Raw genomic sequence first — 19,462 nt, 5'->3', positions numbered from 1 at the left:
ACGTTTTGACGTTGAGGACACCAAACGATGAAGGCTTTCAGGTGTTATTTTGCCCCATTCTTCCTGCACACATGTCCTAAGTTGTCCAACAGTACAGGGTTGTCATGTTTTGCTTTGAAAATTCTCCACACAGTCTGGACTGGGGACAGGTCAGAAATTTCAATATGAGCTTTTTCTGCCCCCTGCTGCTGATTTGTAGCCCTGACTGATTGTTTGAAGCACACAAGTTAAAACAGGAAACTGATCATAACATAAAGAATGTGCCAAATGTGTCAGTCTTCATTTAATATGAGCCTTTCATATTAAAGGATCATACAGACAGTTAAGTCCCACCCACAGATAAGACCGTGGAGGCTTTTCCAAGCTGCAGAGGCCATGTGACTATGGTGTGAAAAAAATATACGAATGCCTTCAGTGAGCTTTAAACGACAGTTGTCATTATTATCAATTACTAGGACGTTCCCTGGAGGTTAATGTTTCTTTACATGGACACTGACAGTCTATACTGGCTCACCAAAGGTGGGCCGATAATGTCTTTATCTGCCCAACACTTTCATACTGTGGTATTGTTGCACAATGTGACTCTGCCCTGTTCAGCAGCATCTGCTGCTCCACATCGCCACTCAGACCTCCCGCCCCACAATATCATTACTATTATTGTTTGTGTTTAAGAAGTGGCAGCATAAAAAAATGCCAAATATTAGGTGAAACAACAGCTTTAAATATAAATTTCCACTGCAGGATTTCTGCAGGCGGCATGACGGCAGCGTGATTACATAGGTTGGTTGGTTGATCAAGATCATCTTATGGAGGAATATGCTCCCAGGCAGCTGTATTTCTGTATAAATCTAATATGTTTGGCTTTTTTAAATTAATTTATATTTTGTAAAAGTTAGCAAGAAGTAAACCTTTTACAATCTGAAAATGCTGTTTTGGTAACTCGATAGTTCAAGTTCAAGTTCATGTTCAGGTTTATTTGGTTCAAGGAAAGAACTTTGCAACAAAATAAAACAAAACAAAACAAAACTGATTTCTCAGCCAGTCAACCCATGCAACCGAAAGTGTGTAGGTAGAAGCAAAGCTTATATACACCTGCCCCTTTTACCTCAGCAACTTTTACTTATCACAACAAAACTAAAACAAAACAAAGTGAGCAGAACAGCACAACACAGACATCTTAAAATAATCAATAAACTCAAATTCCTCATCATATCCACACCAATAACAGTACACATCGCATAATCCAAAAAAATAATAATAACAAATCAAAATCAATAACTTAATTGTCCATACTTGAATCAACAGCTGCAGGGGTGGTGGCCAAGTGGATAATGCACTTGGTTTCAATCCAGAAGGTTCCGGGTTCAAATCCCACCCCTGCCACATTTCTCCATGTAATGTGGAGTTGCGTCAGGAAGGGCATCCGGCGTAAAACCTGTGCCAATTCAACATGCCGATCCACCTTGGATTTGCTGTGGCAACCCCGAGTACAAACAAGGGAGCAGCCGAAGGGATTTACTTTAACCAACAGCTACATAGTCCTTCAAACATGAATTGAATTTTTGAAGCATTTAGACAATTTTCACATATTCAGAAAACATCAGTTCCTTATACTGGCATTTCACTGACTGACATTTTGACATCGCTTGAGTTCCTTCGCCAGATTATTCCATATTTTAGGGCCACAAGCAGAAACACAAAAGCCTTTCCTGGTCGTCCAGACGGCAGCAATTTTAAAATGATACAAAATGATACAGTAGCTATGAGGTGATTTATGAGACATCTTACAGAGAAAAGCTTGTCGTGGCGTCGTGATTATCAGGCTTTCCACTTTATATTCTATCCATACTCAACACTGTGCACAGTAATGGCAGGTAATCACGAGCTGGCCACGCCCCTGGAACATCCATCAAGAGACAAATGCCAATTGCTTGTTGCCCTCATTTATAGCTCATCAGAGGATAAATGGCTACTCATTGTTTGATGAGTGATAGCGGATGTGCTTGTACAGTGGAAGCTATAATAATAATAGTGATTTTATTCTTGGCCCTATGGTTCGATTATCAGCTCTGCATCTGCGGTTAGCAGCCTGCCAGTTCATTATCAGTCCTCAGCTTAGACTTAATGAAATGGCAGACGCAGAGCTGATAATCAACCGCCGTGCACTCCAAAGTGATGCTACTGTAAAAATATTCACACAGAGGGTCGCATAGCTACGTGACTTACGTGATCAGCATCGACTGATTCTCACGATCTGTGGAGAGACATTGAAATAAATGAGAATTGTGAGTAGAATATGTCATAAAATCCATTATAATGTGCAACGTTCTGAACAGCACCGCAGAACTGAAATAACAAAGATGAACCTCAGACCATCAGCTGTCACTTCAGGGTTATAATAATAACAATACATTACATTTAAAGGCGGCTTTCTTGACACTCAAAGACACTGTACAGTAAAACCAAAAATCCAATAAAAAACCCCCAACAATAAAATCAATTAAATCATCCAATGCCAGCGACCACTGCAGGGATCATGTTTTTGTGTGGTTCTCCATTTTTAAGATCGGGTCTAGGAGGACCAGGTGCTCATGCAGCATCCAGCACCTGATGGAACCTCTTGAGGTCGCAACTGGAACCCACCCAGGTGGATTTGTCTGCTGTAGTCAGGTGTTATGTGGGCATCCCCTTGTCCTTGTCCAATTCCTGGGGTCCTCAACCATAACATACCTATATGCTAAATCATGTTCAAGGGTTTCCAGAGAGACCTGCCACCAAAGGTATCCAGTCCTTGTCCAGGCTGACCTCCCAGAAACATCAATGTCACTGCTGAGGTAAGTGAATCTCCCAAGGAGATTTGACACTTTCACTACAAACCAACAGTGGCAACTGAGTGCAGGAAGTCATTGATCCAGGACAGTTGTGAAACCAGTCACCAGGCCAGTGCTGTACCTCCTCTGGATGAAACACCTCCTGTGAACTATGACAACAGTGCAATTCCTGGCTGCCTTTGGGGTCTTATTTCATAAGAACCCCAACTCTACAAGTCCTCCAAAGTAGTTGGAGGACCTCCTTACAGCCGGGCTGATAATGAAGTCCGCCAGTCTGTGTGACTTTGTGCACTGCCTGACCTGAAGTCAACTGGGATGATCGCTGAGATCTCAAGGTGACTAAACACCTTCAGAGGAAAAATGCTAATATGCTAATGCTTATAGCATGTACAGTAGTGTTCAGAATAATAGTAGTGCTATGTGACTAAAAATATTAATCCAGGTTTTGAGTATATTTCTTATTGTTACATGGGAAACAAGATACCAGTAGATTCAGTAGATTCTTACAAATCCAACAAGACCAAGCATTCATGATATGCACACTCTTAAGGCTATGAAATTGGGCTATTAGTAAAAAAAAAAGTAGAAAAGGGGGTGTTCACAATAATAGTAGTGTGGCATTCAGTCAGTGAGTTTGTCAATTTTCTGGAACAAACAGGTGTGAATTAGGTGTCCCCTATTTAAGGATGAAGCCAGCATCTGTTGAACATGCTTTTCTCTTTGAAAGACTGAGGAAAATGGGATGTTCAAGACACTGTTCAGAAGAACAGCGTAGTTTGATCAAAACGTTAATTGGAGAGGGGAAAACCTATACGCAGGTGCAAAAAATTATAGGCTGTTCATCTACAATGATTTCCAATGCTTTAAAATGGACAAAAAAAAAAAAAAACAGACGCGTGGAAGAAAACAGAAAACAACCATCAAAATGGATAGAAGAATAACCAGAATGGCAAAGGCTCACCCATTGATCAGCTCCAGGATGATCAAAGACAGTCTGGAGTTACCTGTAAGTGCTGTGACAGTTAGAAGACGCCTGTGTGAAGCTAATTTATTTGCAAAAATCCCCCGCAAAATTCCTCTGTTAAATAAAAGACGTGCAGAAGAGGTTACAATTTGCCAAAGAACACATCAACTGGCCTGAAGAGAAATGGAGGAATATTTTGTGGACTGATGAGAGTAAAATTGTTCTTTTTGGGTCCAAGGGCCATAGACAGTTTGTGAGACGACCCCCAAACTCTGAATTCAAGCCAAAGTTCACAGTGAAGACAGTGAAGCATGGTGGTGCAAGCATCATGATATGGGCATGTTTCTCCTACTATGGTGTTGGGCCTATATATCGCATACTAGGTATCATGGATCAGTTTGGATATGTCAAAATACTTGAAGAGGTCATGTTGCCTTATGCTGAAGAGGACATGCCCTTGAAATGGGTGTTTCAACAAGACAATGACCCCAAGCACACTAGTAAATGAGCAAAATCTTGGTTCCAACCCAATAAACTTAATGCCTCGCAGATGTGAAGAAATCATGAAAAACTGGTTATACAACTAAATACTAGTTTAGTGATTCACAGGATTGCTAAAAAAGCAATTTGAACATAATAGTTTTGAGTTTGTAGTGTCAACAGCAGATGCTACTATTATTGTGAACACCCCCTTTTCTACTTTTTTTTTTACTAATAGCCCAATTTCAAAGCCTTAAGAGTGTGCATATCATGAATGCTTGGTCTTGTTGGATTTGTGAGAATCTATTGAATCTACTGGTACCTTGTTTCCCATGTAACAATAACAAATGTACTCAAAACCTGGATTAATCTTTTTAGTCACATAGCACTACTATTATTCTGAACACTATTGTATTATAGCATTCTTATAGCCTGTTATCTGTAGCCTACCTAGGCATTGTTCCTACCTTTAAAAAGGACCATCTCAGGAATAAACCTCGTGTTCGGTTTGGAGGTGAGAGGTTAAACTCACTCTGCAGCATGTCGGTGTACGCATTATCTGCGACAGCGTAGATGTGGGGAGGGGTTTCTCTGCGACGACGCCCCTTATAGGCTCTAACCACCTCAGCGCAGTAGACTGGCAGCCATTTGTATGGGTTGATGGTCACACAGAAGAGCCCAGAGTAGGTCTGGAAGACACAATACAGAATTTTAAAATGCGTGCCGGTCTGTGGATTTTCCTTGGAATTAGGTTACTTTTTGGGGTGAGGGTGAGATTTTCTTTTTTGACTATAAATGGTCAGGGGAGGTGATGGGCTAGTGGTTAAGTGTTGGGCTTGAGACCAGAGGATCCTCAGTTCAAACCCCAGCCTGAACAGAAAATCACTAATAGTGCAGCGGATAACTGAAAAAATGCTTCAAATGGTGATGCAAGCACCAAATTTGGCACACATACTCCTTAGACATTACTCTTTTAAAAATGCCAAGTGGTCACATGAACTTTCAATAGGCGGCCAAGAAGGGGTCAATTGAAGAATTACACAGGGGTCAAAATTTAAAAATGCTCCAATCACATTTAAAGGTATTCCATATTATTTGTCTGATCATAAAGATTCCACAAAGGTATAGTTTGGAATATCTGTGAATGAATGTTCTGGAGTTATGGGGTAAAAACAGGAAGAATGGTGACAAAGATCAATTTCAATTTGTACAGGGGTCAAAAGTTAAAGTTGCTGCAATTTTGGTAAAAAGTGATGCAAATTATTAGTTGAGTGAATGTGGTTTTAAAAAGGAATAGTTTGCATTATGTATCATGCTTAGTTATCATGTTGCAGGGTAGCATATGTCACATGTCATAAAATCCAATGGATGTCGACATTGCCTTTACTTTGCAAACCAAGCACGCAACACAGTCAAAACTATTCCATTTATTAATCCTATTGCACCACTTTTTACCACAACTGGAGCAACTTTAAGTTTTGACCCCTGTACAAACTGAAATCAACCTTTCTCAGTGTTTTTGCTGTTTTTACCCCATAACTCCAGACCATTCATTCACAGATAGTCCAAACTATACCTTTTTGGAATCTTTATGATCAGACAAATAATATGGAATACCTTTAAATGTGATTGGAGCATTTTTAAATTTTGACCCCTGTGTAATTCTTCAATTGACCCCTTCTTGGCCGCCTATTGAAAGTTCATGTGACCACTTGGCATTTTTAAAAGAGTAATGTCTAAGGAGTATGTGTGCCAAATTTGGTGCTTGCATCACCATTTGAAGGATCCCTCAGTAAATATTCACTTATCTGCTGCACTATAAGGGCCCTTGGGCAAGGTCCTTAATCCCCTAGTTGCTCCTTGTGTGTAGTGAGTACCTTGTATGGCAGCACCCTGACACTGGGGTGAATGTGAGACATTATTGTAAAGCACTTTGAGCATCTGATGCAGATGGAAAAGCGTTATATGAATGCAGGCTTTTTAACAATTAAGGGTCATGGGAAGGTGGAGCCTATCACCGCAGTCACTGTTGAAAGGTGGGATTCACCCTGGACAGGACGCCAGTTTATCGCAGGTCCACAAATAGACAAACAAACACATTCACACCTATGGTCAGTTTGAAGTTTCCAGTCCACCTCACCTGCATGTCTTTGGATGTGGGAGGAAAACGGAGCACCCGGATGGAACCCACACAAACACGGGGAGAACATGCAAACTCCACACCGAAAGGACCAGGCGGGATGCAAACCTGGAACCTTCGACACTGCGAACCATGAACACAATGCACCCTCCACAGTAAAGTGGACGTTCTATTGTCTTCAATGACAGGATGATGGGAAATTCCAGCCCCGCTGGCTGTGAGTATTTTTATTTGTGAAGGTAAGTTTTTCACTGACACAATGATGATGCCATCATGCAATGACATCATGGCCATTAAGCAACAAATGGAGCAGGAATGCAAAATCAACGCTGCAGCTTTTTCTCATAAATATGGACAGAGATCAAATTGAAATAGCTCATCTGTACTTTCAAAAATGTCCAAATATTCAGTTGTGGCTTTGTAATTAGTCAAACATTATTTTTGTTGGCTGGAAAACAAAATCAGCATTTGACTTTTCTGAACTTCAGCAGCTGGTTCCTAATCAGTGCGTTTCAGATGTTCCTTTACGTGTCAGTGAATGTGAACCTATGTCTCTCTGCGGCTAAACACTGCAGTTTCCCGCTGCCTTTAAAGATAATTTAGAGCATCCAGCGTCCAGGAAAAGCACTGGACCATTGTGTTCAGCTGTCGTTAGCACTTTAAAATTTAGTTTAAGATTTAAAACTAAACACTGGCTATCATTGGAGTGTTTTGAACCAAGAAAAGGACGGCTATCATTGGGCTGTTTGGATTAGAGAAAAGGACAGCTGTCACTGGACTGTCTGGATTGGAGAAAAAGACAGCTGTCATTAGACTGTTTGGATCTGAGAAAAGGACATCTGTCATTAGACTGTTTGGATCTAAGAAAAGGACAGCTGTCACTAGACTGTCTGGTTCCAAGAAAAGGACGGCTGTCATAGGACTTTGTGGATCCCAGAGAAGGACGGCTGTCACTGGTTTGTTTGAATGCGAGATAGGACGACTGTCATTGGACTGTTTGGATCCGGTAAAAGGACGGCTGTCATTGGGCTGTTTCTATCAGAGAAAAGGACTGCTGTCATTGGACTGACTGGATCCGAGAAAAAGACGGCTGTCATTGGACTGTTTGGATCAGAGAAAAGGACTGCTGTCATTGGACTGTCTGGATCCGAGAAAAGGACGGCTGTCAATGGACTGTTTGGATCCGAGAAAAGGATGGCTGTCATTAGACTGTTTCGAGCCAAGAACAGGACTGCTGTCATTGGACTATCTGGATCCGAGAAAAAGATGGCTGTCATTGGACTGTTTGGATCAGAGAAAAGGACAGTTGTCATAGTACTGTCTGGATCCGAGAAAAAGACGGCTGTCATTGGACTATTTGGATCTAAGAAAGGACGGCTGTCACTGGACTGTTTGAATGCGAGAAAAGGACGGCTGTCATTGGACTTTGGGAATATTTGGTGTCACTATCTTGGTCAGGGTTTGGTTTAGGCATTGTTAAGGGCCCCTTCACACAATGCTGCGTTTCTAAAATGGAAAAATGGAACTTTTCCATTACAGGTGGGAGTTGAGTATTGCACCATCTAAGTGCCCCTTCACACATAGTACGAATGTAGTTGAATTGCGCATGAAGTGTGCATGAAGCAGGAATCGTATGCAAACATGTAAAATCATAGCTACCGCCAACGCCTCGTACACCTGTTGCTACAACTATTTGCGCATACCAGCGTCTGAAAGACAGAGTGTACCCTGTGACAGCCCATTCCTCTCGTGGCATGTGTCGGCCAAATTCCAGGTGACACATATGGACATCTAACACCACTCGTTTGGCACTTAGAAAATGTGAGGCCATTCACACTATTAGCACAAAAACAGTGAAATTTGTCTAAGTGCCCCACGACTGTGGAGTTGCAAAAAAAAAACACACAGATGTGGTGCAAGTGTCTTGCACGTGTGCGCGTGTGTCACCCCCCTGCTCCTCCCAACACATCTGGCGTACTGGGGGGGGGGAGCACACTTGCAGAAAATGCTTATATGTATGTACAGATCTGATCACATGGGGGCTGGACAGCGAGGTCTGATCGCACACAGCACAGTGAGGAGCTGGTCAGCTGATCACAGCACACTGATAGCTGGATGACAGCTCAGTGCGCACATTACAGCTGTATTGATCTGGATGTCTGAGTTTGAGGACACGTTCTGTGTTTGGAAGGACATGAACTTACAACATTCTTCCATGAGGTGTGCCTCTACCTGCTGTCCTCACATGGAAATATATAAAACATCTTTCGCCTTTGCACCGGGCTGCAGCGTTCGGACACAGTGCACCTCGTCCATGTCTTTGTTGATTTCAGGCATTTTTCTGCACTGATTACAGGCCAGCGATGGTAGTGCAGTGGTAACGTTTCCATCTGGTAATCAGAGCTTATGGGTTTGAATCCTATGAGGGGCATATCTTTTTTTTTAACCTGGGTTATTTAACTGCGGGGTTCTGTATTGTGTCCCTTTTTATGTATTATTTATATCAGCCCAGTGATAGTCACTAATTATACAGCTGTTTTTTAATTTATTGTTTTCCACATCAGCGGAACCTTGCCCAGGGCCCTTAGTGATTTTCCAGTCAGGCTGGGATTTGAACTGAGGATCCTCTGGTCTGAAGCCCAATGCTTAACCACTAGACCATCACCTACCCAAAAGTTTAAAAGCTAAAACCTGTGGGGAGAGTGTGAAAGAGGTCAAAGGTAAGTGTGTGTTTGTGGAAGTACTGACATAGATCATCCACATGCTGTATCGCCGCTTCAGGTTGAAGAACACGGATGCTTCGTTCAGGTGGGTCAGCATGGCCAAGTCCTCAATCATGTCGAACCTCTCTGGGTTCATCGGCTGCAGGTCCTTTTCTTTAGTGATCAGAAACTGAAAACAAAGAATACTGGATCAAAGTGACAGCAAACCAACCACAATGCTGTTAAAGATAAAATTGAAAAAGGAGTGCTGCGTTGGTCCACAAATTGTGAATAAAAAAGTATTTTAAAAAATCTTTATGCACAGGTGCTCATTTGGAGATAGGGGTACTATTCAGTACTTGGAAAACAGGCATGTTTAATCTTCATATTGTAAGAAAATGAAAAAACGAAAAAGAGCTATTTTGTGTGAAAACCTCAGGAAGACCAAAAACAAAACTCCAAGGCACTCTGTGAAAATTCGGCCTTCTTCAGGATATCAAACAGGTTGATATCCTGAAGAAGACCATGCTGGGCCGAAACGCGTTGGTGCATATTTTAATTATATAGCCATGCCACAATAAAGGCTTTTTAATTTAATTTTCACAGAGTGCCTTGGAGTTTTGTTTTTGGTCTTCCTGAGGTTTTCACACAAAATAGCTCTTTTTCATTTTTTTCATTTTCTTACCATTTGAAGATCAAAAACACCAGTTTTCCAAACCACAACGCTATGTTTCTAAGACGGAAAAATGGAACTTTTCCATTACAGGTGGGAGTTGAGTATTGCACCATCTAAGTGCCCCTTCACACATAGTGCGAATGTAGTTGAATTGCGCATGAAGCAGGAATCGTATGCAAAACGTGTAAAGTCGTAGCTGCCTCCAATGCCTCGTACACCTGTTGCTACAACTATTTGCGCACACCAGCGGCTGAAAGACAGAGTGTGCGCTGTGAGAGCCCATCAAACCCTCTTGCGGCAGGTGTCAGCCAAATTCCAGCTGACACACACAAACATCTAACACCGCTTGTATGCCACTTAGAAAATGTTTGGTCATCACGAAAACAGTCAGCAGACAATCACTGTCGAGCTGGATGTGCCCCACGACTGTGGAGTTGCAAAAACCCACACACGTGGTGCATGTATCTCACACGTGTGCACGTGTTCCCCCAGGTATATAAATAATTACGACAACGCCTACATACGCAATTACATAACAAATAACAAAAATGAATGACCACATAACACAGAGTGACACGTTGGTCTGAGCACTGAACGGACAGGGGAGGGGCATGTTCGCCCACAGCCGCGGCTGTAAAGATCTCTTCTCGTGGACATCCCAGCTGGAGGACACTGGAAGAACATGAACTTACAACATTCATTGATGAGGTGCATGTCTCTGCCTGCTGTCCTCATGTGGAAATATATAAAACATATTTTGCCTTTGCGCCGGGCTGCAGCGGTCTGACACAGCACACCTCGTCCATGTCCTTGTTGATTTCAGGTATTTTTCCGCACTGATTACAGGCCAGTGATGGTAGTGCAATGGTAAAGTTTCCATCTGGTAATCAGCGCTTACAGGTTCAAATCCCGTGAGTGACTTTTTTAAATTTTTTATTTAACCACGGGGTTCTATATCAACCCAGTGATATTCAGTAATTATACAGCTGGTTTTTAATTTATTGTTCTCCACATCAGCGGTGTGATGTGGTGCAGCTGCTCTCACTGTGTTCCTGCTCGTACAACACTGTCACGTGCACGAACCATCATACCGGGATCATGCATGCCTGCCCATCGGCACAATGTTTTCGTGGTTCGCTCATACGAGCTGTTGAGCCGTGACTCACCCTGAGTTATACTTATTCATACTATGTGTGAAGGGGCCCTAAAGCAGGGGTTTGAAAGTGTGGGAGAGTGACCTCCCCCTCATAGAACAAATGAATAGCTGCGCACCCCCACCGATACACATATATACAATTTCAACATCTTTGTGTGTTTCTTTGTATTCTTTTACACATCTTAAACACATTTTAAAAGTATCTGTGCTTTGGAACTGTCTATGTATTTATACATTTTACAGCCTTTGCAAACATTTTAAACATGATTTTAAAGAACTTTCTATTCTTCTATTTTTACCTTTTGTCATTTTAAAAATCATTTTTTTTAAGCATTTAAACATCTCTGTGTGTTTTTAAATGTCTTTGGCATAACAAATACATTTTAACATAAATAATATTAATTCAAACAGGGATGGGCATTGATGAGATTTTAGCGATATCGATACCATTATTGATTCCACTTTTCGATACGATTTCTTATCAATTCCATTATCAATACCTGTGAATTTTCTGTGTACTAAAAGTGGGCTTTACAGGTTTTCTATGTCAACAACATTTTATTGAGTCCTAAAGTAAATAAATCTGAACTTGATCACTGGATCCTTGATCTCTGGACATAAATAGAAATAAACAAAACCTGTAGTTTTTGCCAAAAGCATTTCCTTTCAAACATTAATGGCATGAATGTCACCCCATACGTCTGAGCTGAGCTCAACATCAATGTAATTCATAAAGAATGCAGGGCGTCTCATTTTGGGAGGAAAAAAACAGTTTGGTCGATTGTAGTTTGTTGTCTGTGTTACAACATTTGGAAAGAGGTGTAATTTGATTTAAAAAAGTGATTCACTTTGAAGTTATTAATTCCAACCGGACTCTAACTTGACTCAGCAGAGAGCGACGCAGTGTTTGGAGCTGTGTGAATGGAACGGAGGACAATTCTTGTTTCTTGCTTGCAACAAGACAAGAGTCCCAGTTAGTGACTTTAATCTGCACAAAAGTGACTCACGATTGACATTCTTAAATGGCTTTGAGAGGGGATAAGAAGCGGACTTCCTGTGTCTGAAAAGCAGTGAAGCAATGAACCAGTGAAGCAGTGGGTCAGAGCACTGCTTCGTTGGCTCAAGCTTCAAAGTGGAGCCGTCACAGAAGCGGTTGATTACAGACCCACTGCAGGGTCTGTAATCAATGTAAAGAAATGATCATTTTCCCGACAAACACCCTCAAAAACCATGGCCACTCTGAAGGATTGATAAGGGAATCGTTAAGCAAAAAGGCTATTGATGTCGATGGATCGAATCATTGCTTAACGATTCTCGATACCATCCCTTGCGCCTATGAAGAACTCTAGTACCTCCCAGGAGGGCCGCATCTTGCAGTTTGAAAACCATGGATCTAAAGGAAGCTGGTAAAACTGTCATGGCTGCCACGGCATGCTCAATCAATCAATCCACCAACATCCTGCAGCTAAATGACTTTTTCTCTCTCAATATATGTGCCATCCCATCCTTTCTGCAATCACTCCAGATGATAGGCAGACACATATTCAAGTGAATTTGAGGTGGAAACAGACATTGTGAATAAAATTATATTTAATCAAAATAGATATTAATGTAAATAAACTTGGTCCTGCAAGTCTGTTGGTCCTGCACTTGGGAAGGACCAGTCTGTGGCTGAAGTGGCTCCTCTGGTTGCTAATGACAGTGTGCAGAGGGTGACTGGCATTGTCCATAATGAGGATGTCATCTGGCGTTGGAAGGAAAACTTTGAGGAACTCCTGTATCAGACTGGAACGTGCTCTATAGTAGGGGAAGAGCTGGAAGCTGATGGAGTATTATCATCAATTTCCCTGGTGGAAGTCACTGAGGGAGTCAAAAAACTTTGCAGTGGCAAGGCCCCGGGGGTTGATGAGATCTGTCCAGAAATGCTGAAGGTTCTGGGAGTGGAGGGACTGCCTTGGATGAGACGTCACTTCAACACTGCCTTGAGGTCTGGGACAGTGCCTAAGGAGTGGCAAACTGGGGTGGAGGTCCCCATATTTAAAAAGGGGACTACAGAGTGTGCCAATTACAGGGGCATCACACTACACAGCCTCCCTGGGAAAGTCTACTCCAGGGTGCTGGAAAGGAGGGTTCAGGTGATAGTCGAACCTCTGATTGAAGAGGGACAATGCGGGTTCTGTCCTGGTTGTGGAACAACCGACTAGCTCTTCACTCTCACATGGATCCTGGAGGGGGCCTGGGAGTATGCCCAACCAGTCTACATGTACATGTGTTTTGTGGACTGGGAGAAGGTGTATGATCAAGTACTCCAGGAGACACTGTGGGAGGTGCTGCGGGAGTATGGGGGGGGGGGGTCCCCTTCTCAGGGCCATCCAATGTCTGTACTCACAAAGTGAGAGTTGTGTTCGGGTTCTCAGCAGTAAGTCGAACTTGTTTCCGGTGGGGGTTGACCTCCACCAGGGCTGCACCTTGTCACCAATCCTGTCTGCGATATTCATGGACAGGATATCGAGGCATAGTCGGGGGAGGAGAGTTTCCAGTTTGGTGGGCTCAGGGTCTTATCCCTGCTTTTTGCAGATGATGTGGTTCTGTTGGCTTCATCGGCCTGTGACCTCCAACACTCACTGGATCGGTTCACAGCCGAGTGTGAAGCAGCTGGGATGAGGATCAGCACCTCTAATTTTGAGGCCATGGTTCTCAGCAGGAACCCGATGGATTCCCTACTCCAGGAAGTGAATATGGACTTGCCCCAAGTGAAGTTCAATTACCTCAAGGTATTGTTCACGAGTGAAGGACAATGAAGCATGAGACTGGCCAGAGAATCGGCGCTTGGGATGCCCCAGTCAGGTGTGGTCGATGTGGCCGGGGTACCCTGCTGGAGCTGTTGCCCCCACAGGCTCGGACTGATAATCTGTGATTTTGGGCATTTGCCCGGTGGGCCGCTGCACGTTTAGACGTGCATGGGCCGGCCTTCCCATACTTATAGAGATTATGGAAATATACAGTGTTCTCGAACCGCGCGCTACTGTCAACACGAGGAAAGTCCGTGATGGGTGAAGCTACAGCATTTAATGGGTGCAGCTGCAGAGCCACTTCCTGAATTTGTGTCAAAATAAAAGTTCTGTAGTGTTTCATACACGGCGCAGTCTTATTCTAGGTTTCAGTTTTGTTTCCGTTTGATCACACAATGGAGACTTACATCGAGCACAATGATTGACATGACCAACAGTCAATGACAATGGAGAAGCATACAGGGTGGCCAATCAGATTGCAGGAAGAGCAGGCGGCCGCTCCCGCCCCTGTGAATGGATTGAGTCCTCGGTGCCTGGACTTCTCTCCGCTCTTCTACTGATACAAGGTTGGAATCGTTTCTTTTATCTTAATTAACTGTGCTTTACTTTTGTTAATCTTTAAATGCAACAGCTACGGACTTCAGCTCCTTAATTTGCTGCTGTGTGAATCCTAGCAGTGGTTACACATTACCCCACTCTCTCTCTCTCTCTCTCTCTCTCTCACACACTCACTCACTCACTCACACACACACACTTTGGAGACACAAAAACTTTTTTCCGCTTGTGTGCATTTGCTTCCGTTTTGTCAGACCCAGCGCCAGAAAAAAAAAATATTAAGGGGGCGATGAGTTTATCACAGGGGGCGGGGTCGCCCCCCCCCCCCCCGAAAAAAATAGTGTGCACCGGAGGAGACGTGCGCTCCTGGAAAGCTCATGTATTTATGCTGCACCATTGTAAGAGACTGACCAAGAGTGAAGGGTGATGACAGTATATTTCAATTGACCCTCGGTCAGTTGATCTCCTGCATACCACAGAGCCGGTGTTCTGTCGAGATGAGGTGCGCCAACTTTCAACACTCTGAGCTGTGATGTACCTTGGCATTGTCCAATAGGAACGACGCGTCGGGCTAAAACACGGAAGACTCGTGGCAGAAACCACTGATCTCTACAAAATGGATTGGACCAATCCGATTGGTGCAGAAACCACTGATCTGTACAAAACATTAACGTGTGACAGGACTGCTCATTTATTTAGTTTTCTGAAGAAAAATCATTGGAAATGTTTTTTTTGTTGTTGTTACCTCAAAATTTCTGATTACTGTTAAAAAAGTTTAGAACACTTGTAATTAAAATAGGTAAATAAATCAATAAATGGTTCTTTAGAAACCTTTCATCTGTATTAAAACAACCTGTTATTTCAGATTAGATAATTTCTTGTTTAACATAAGGAACCTCAGACATTTATTTTTAGACAAATAAAATAACATAGAAACTTGTATATTTTTTGAAGTCTGGTAGATTATTTATATCTTATTTCAACCAGAAAAACAAACACTAAATAAATACAAGTGTTTATTATAAATGCAAAAGGAAATAATTTAACAATGACTGCAGTGTGATTGTAAAGTAGGATTTCTGACATAAACCTCATGATGTTTTTATATATATATATATATATATATATATATATATATATATATATATATATATATATATATATATATATATATATATATAGTCATTTAAACTTGTAATTTCGTCAAAATATGTAATTGCCTTTAATGTTATCAGGACGCCCCTCGTGGCGCCGGGTCCGCGTTTTGTACTATGATCAAGGTGAAATGACAGTGAAAGTGTGTGTTTAGGTGTGTGTTCATGGTGTTTAGGTGTATAGTATTTGTTCATTGGGGGTTCGGTATGGACGGGTGGGTGTGCGTGTTTGGGGGTGGATTCGTCAGGCCAGTAGTGGGCTGGTCCAGAGGAAAAATGCCAGGGCCGAAATTTGTTCCCAGTCCGACCCTGTGCCCCCATGACCCAATCCCAGATAAGTGGTTGAAGATGAGTGAGTGAGATGCAGTGGTGGGCACAGTTCCACTTATCTGCTTTATAAATGTTAACTTTTCAGTTAGTGGATTAACAGTTATCGAAGCTAACGTTTTGGTTAGCTGTGCCCACCACTGAAATAGACATTAATGTGAATACATTTTGCTCTAATGTAAATAGACATTCAGGTGAATAATCTTTAATGTAAATAGACTTTAGCGTGAATAAAACTTGCTCTTATGTAAATAGATATTAATGTGAATAAAGTTTATTCTAAGTAGACATTAATGTAAATAAACTTTACTCTAAAGCAGGGTTCAAGCTAGAACCATTTTAGTCCCTGGTAGTTTATGTGATCACGGGTCACGGCCGGGGGTTGACTGGGTGGAGCCCCCTAAAGCTATAGGGTTTTATACCTCTGAAACATCATTGGCAAGCCCTATTTTAACTCATTTTGAGTGGTTTTAGATGCACTGAAAGCAAGAATAATAGACAAAAAAAATGATATTCATGTTGTAATATCTGTAATATCAAAGTTCTTTTTGGCATGTTTCTCTCAAAGTCTAAGTTAATAAAATAAATAATGTTGAAAAGGCTAAAAACACATTAATATTTGATGGACATAGCATTTGCTCTCTTCTTCAAAAATGACACCTTTAATCCAGTGAAGCAGGCAGTTTTTCTGTCATGACAGTTATGGGTTTTCTTTTGGCAACATTTTTCAGTGGGATTGCACTACTTTAAAAAAATATATAAAACTATTAACATGAAAACATGTCCACTCTGAGCTGCCTTCAGTGCTGTGGCTTCACAGAATGCTGAAAGCAGCTGACTGCTGATCTCTGCTGAAAATGAGATACATATTTCTTATTTGTTTCATTATTTGGTTGAAATTCCAAAATAAAGCAAACTACGAAATACAATCAAACTGGTACATTTTCATCAACATTTCAGTTCATTTTTTGCAAAATCCGTGCTGGGTGGTACAGCCAATTTGAACCCAAGAGCCGGGTGGAAATTTGCACTACCGGTCGGTGATGCCCACTGTAGCGAGAACCCAATAGATAGATGTTAATGTGAATAAACTTTTCTCAAATGAAAATAGACATTAATTTAAATAAATGTTACGCCAGTGGAAATAGACATTAATGTGAATACACTTTAATGTAAATAGACATTAATGTGAAGAAACTTTAATGTAAATAGACGTTAATGTGAATAAACGTAACTCTAATGTAAATAGACATTAATGTGAATAAAATTTACTCTGATGTAAATAGATAATGTGAAAAAACTTTACTCGAATGCAAATAGATGTTAATGTGAATAAACTTTATCTAATGTAAATAGATGTTAATGTGAATACACTTTAATGTAAATAGCCATTAAAGTGAATAAACTTTAATGTAAATAGATGTTAATGTGAATAAACTTTATCTAATGTAAATAGATGTTAATGTGAATACACTTTAATGTAAATAGCCATTAAAGTGAATAAACTTTAATGTAAATCAATCAATCAATTTTTTTTATATAGCGCCAAATCACAACAAACAGTTGCCCCAAGGCGCTTTATATTGTAAGGCAAGGCCATACAATAATTATGTAAAGCCCCAACGGTCAAAACGACCCCCTGTGAGCAAGCACTTGGCTACAGTGGGAAGGAAAAACTCCCTTTTAACAGGAAGAAACCTCCAGCAGAACCAGGCTCAGGGAGGGGCAGTCTTCTGCTGGGACTGGTTAGGGCTGAGGGAGAGAACCAGGAAAAAGACATGCTGTGGATGTTAGATGTTAGTGTGAATAAACGTTACTCTAATGTAAATAGACGTTAATGTGAATACACTTTAATGTAAATCGATCAGTGGCGGGCACAGTTCCGCTAATCCACTAACCACTAATTATCAAAGCCAGTGTTTCCATCATCGAATTAGCTTTTCAGATAACTTTATTTATTTATTTATTTATTTAATATGGACATAACATTCACATTGGACAAACCAGATGCAATGTTTAAAGTGTTATAGCAAAATATGCTAATTTTCAACACCTGTCCATAGAGGGCTTTTAGAATTAACACAATACAAAATTTACACAATTGCACCTACTATATACAATACATTTCATTTTATACACCACCATGTGCACAGTTCTGTCCTGATTTTAGCCACAGTTTCACACACCTATTAAAGGTGGTCATATCAGTCTGCAGTTTTAAATGTGTGGGGAGTGAGTTCCACAGTCGGGCTCCAGCAGAGGAGAAGCTGGACTGTCCAAAAGATGTTCTGTGCTTTGGAACCACACAGTCCCCACTCACAGAGGCTCTGGTGTTTGGTCTGAGAGAGCCTTGACGTCTGACAGCCAAACCAGAGAACAGTGGTGATACATGATTATGTAGACATTTAAAAAACAATTTCAAAGTGCAAAAATGTACAAAATTCTCAAATGTAAAACATTTGTGCTTTTGGATGATATCACAATGGTGCCACCTCATAGGCTTTCTGTCAAACACCTTGATAGCTTGCTTGTACAAAGATATTACAGGCTTGAGCGTGGATGCAGATGTTTGTGACCATGAGGTGAGACAGTATGAGAGATGGGAGAAGATCATGGCATGTAAATACAGCAGAGCAACTTGATGTGACAGCTCCCATCTTATGAAGCGAAAGCAACGTAAGTTTGGTTTTACTTTTTTACAGATGTACTTTACATGACTTTGAAACTTTAAGTTGCTATCAATTATGATCCCAAGATATTTTGTTTCTATTGCCTCTTGGATTATTTCATCATTAATGGATATGACAAAGGGGTCATTTAAAGGTTGTGATTTGACAGAAAAACAAACGGCAACAGTTTTCTTTACATTTAGGGTTAAGTGTGATTGCTCAAGCCAAGAGGAGATGTGAGATAAGGCCTGGGTCAGCTGCTGCCCTGCCTGAGTGGAAGTTTTGGCAGACACATGGATGACTTTGAAAACCATCATCAGACCAATTATCTTCCCATAAATTTTGGTCCAATAATTTTTAGATCGCTAACATCCAGGCTTGGGGAGTAGCGGAATACATATAACAGCGTTACGTAATTAGAATACAAAAAAAAGGTAACTGTATTCCGCTACACTTACAGAAAAAAAGATGTATTTAGATTACAGGAATATTTAGTAAAAATGGGGATTAGTTTGCAGGATTACAATTTTAATGCATTTTATGATATTATCTGTATATAATATATTTTTTTTCTTTGAAACAAAAACGTGGACAGCATGACGCCTCCTAACCGGGCAAAATATCGATGAAGTACCCGGATGTTAATACATTTTCAATGGAGATTCGCGACTGAACACACTCAGAAAAATGCTCGCAAAATACGTGTTAAAATGTCATTTTGACCTGGATATCGAGCCAGTAAAATTAAATTACCTTAAACTAGAAGCACTCAGAGAGTGCAAACCTCTTGAGTTTCCCTCCTTGGCACAGTTATCTATTTCTTTTTGTCTCTTTCTCTAAAATCGTATATAATAATCATTAGATTATTAATATATAAACAAAAATAAATTTAAGAAATATTACAATTGGAAAACAAATGCACCCAAACATGATGACAGCTGCAACTGCTTAATGCTAACTTTTAACATTGAAAATGCCATAGACATGCTAACGCGTTAGCATCGGGATCCGGATCG

The 19,462-nt window shown here is 41.1% G+C and overlaps 1 protein-coding gene across 1 annotated transcript in view; it reads right to left on the bottom strand.

The window, feature by feature from the left end:
• The window catches only part of LOC117511945 (myosin-7B-like), a 239,631-nt gene that overhangs the window by 198,284 nt on the left and 21,885 nt on the right, over positions 1-19,462 (bottom strand). The window contains exons 3-5 of the mRNA XM_034171880.1: positions 9,164-9,307; positions 4,808-4,964; positions 2,227-2,254 (exon numbers count right to left, since the gene is read on the bottom strand). Coding sequence (XP_034027771.1) covers positions 2,227-2,254; positions 4,808-4,964; positions 9,164-9,307 — 329 coding nt within the window. The remainder of the gene's footprint in view (positions 1-2,226; positions 2,255-4,807; positions 4,965-9,163; positions 9,308-19,462) is intronic.

Source organism: Thalassophryne amazonica, chromosome 6, assembly GCF_902500255.1.
Source record: "Thalassophryne amazonica chromosome 6, fThaAma1.1, whole genome shotgun sequence".
Classification (NCBI taxonomy): Eukaryota; Metazoa; Chordata; class Actinopteri; order Batrachoidiformes; family Batrachoididae; genus Thalassophryne; species Thalassophryne amazonica.
Note: the sequence above shows the minus strand (reverse complement) of the source record. Positions and strands in the feature narration are given on the sequence as shown.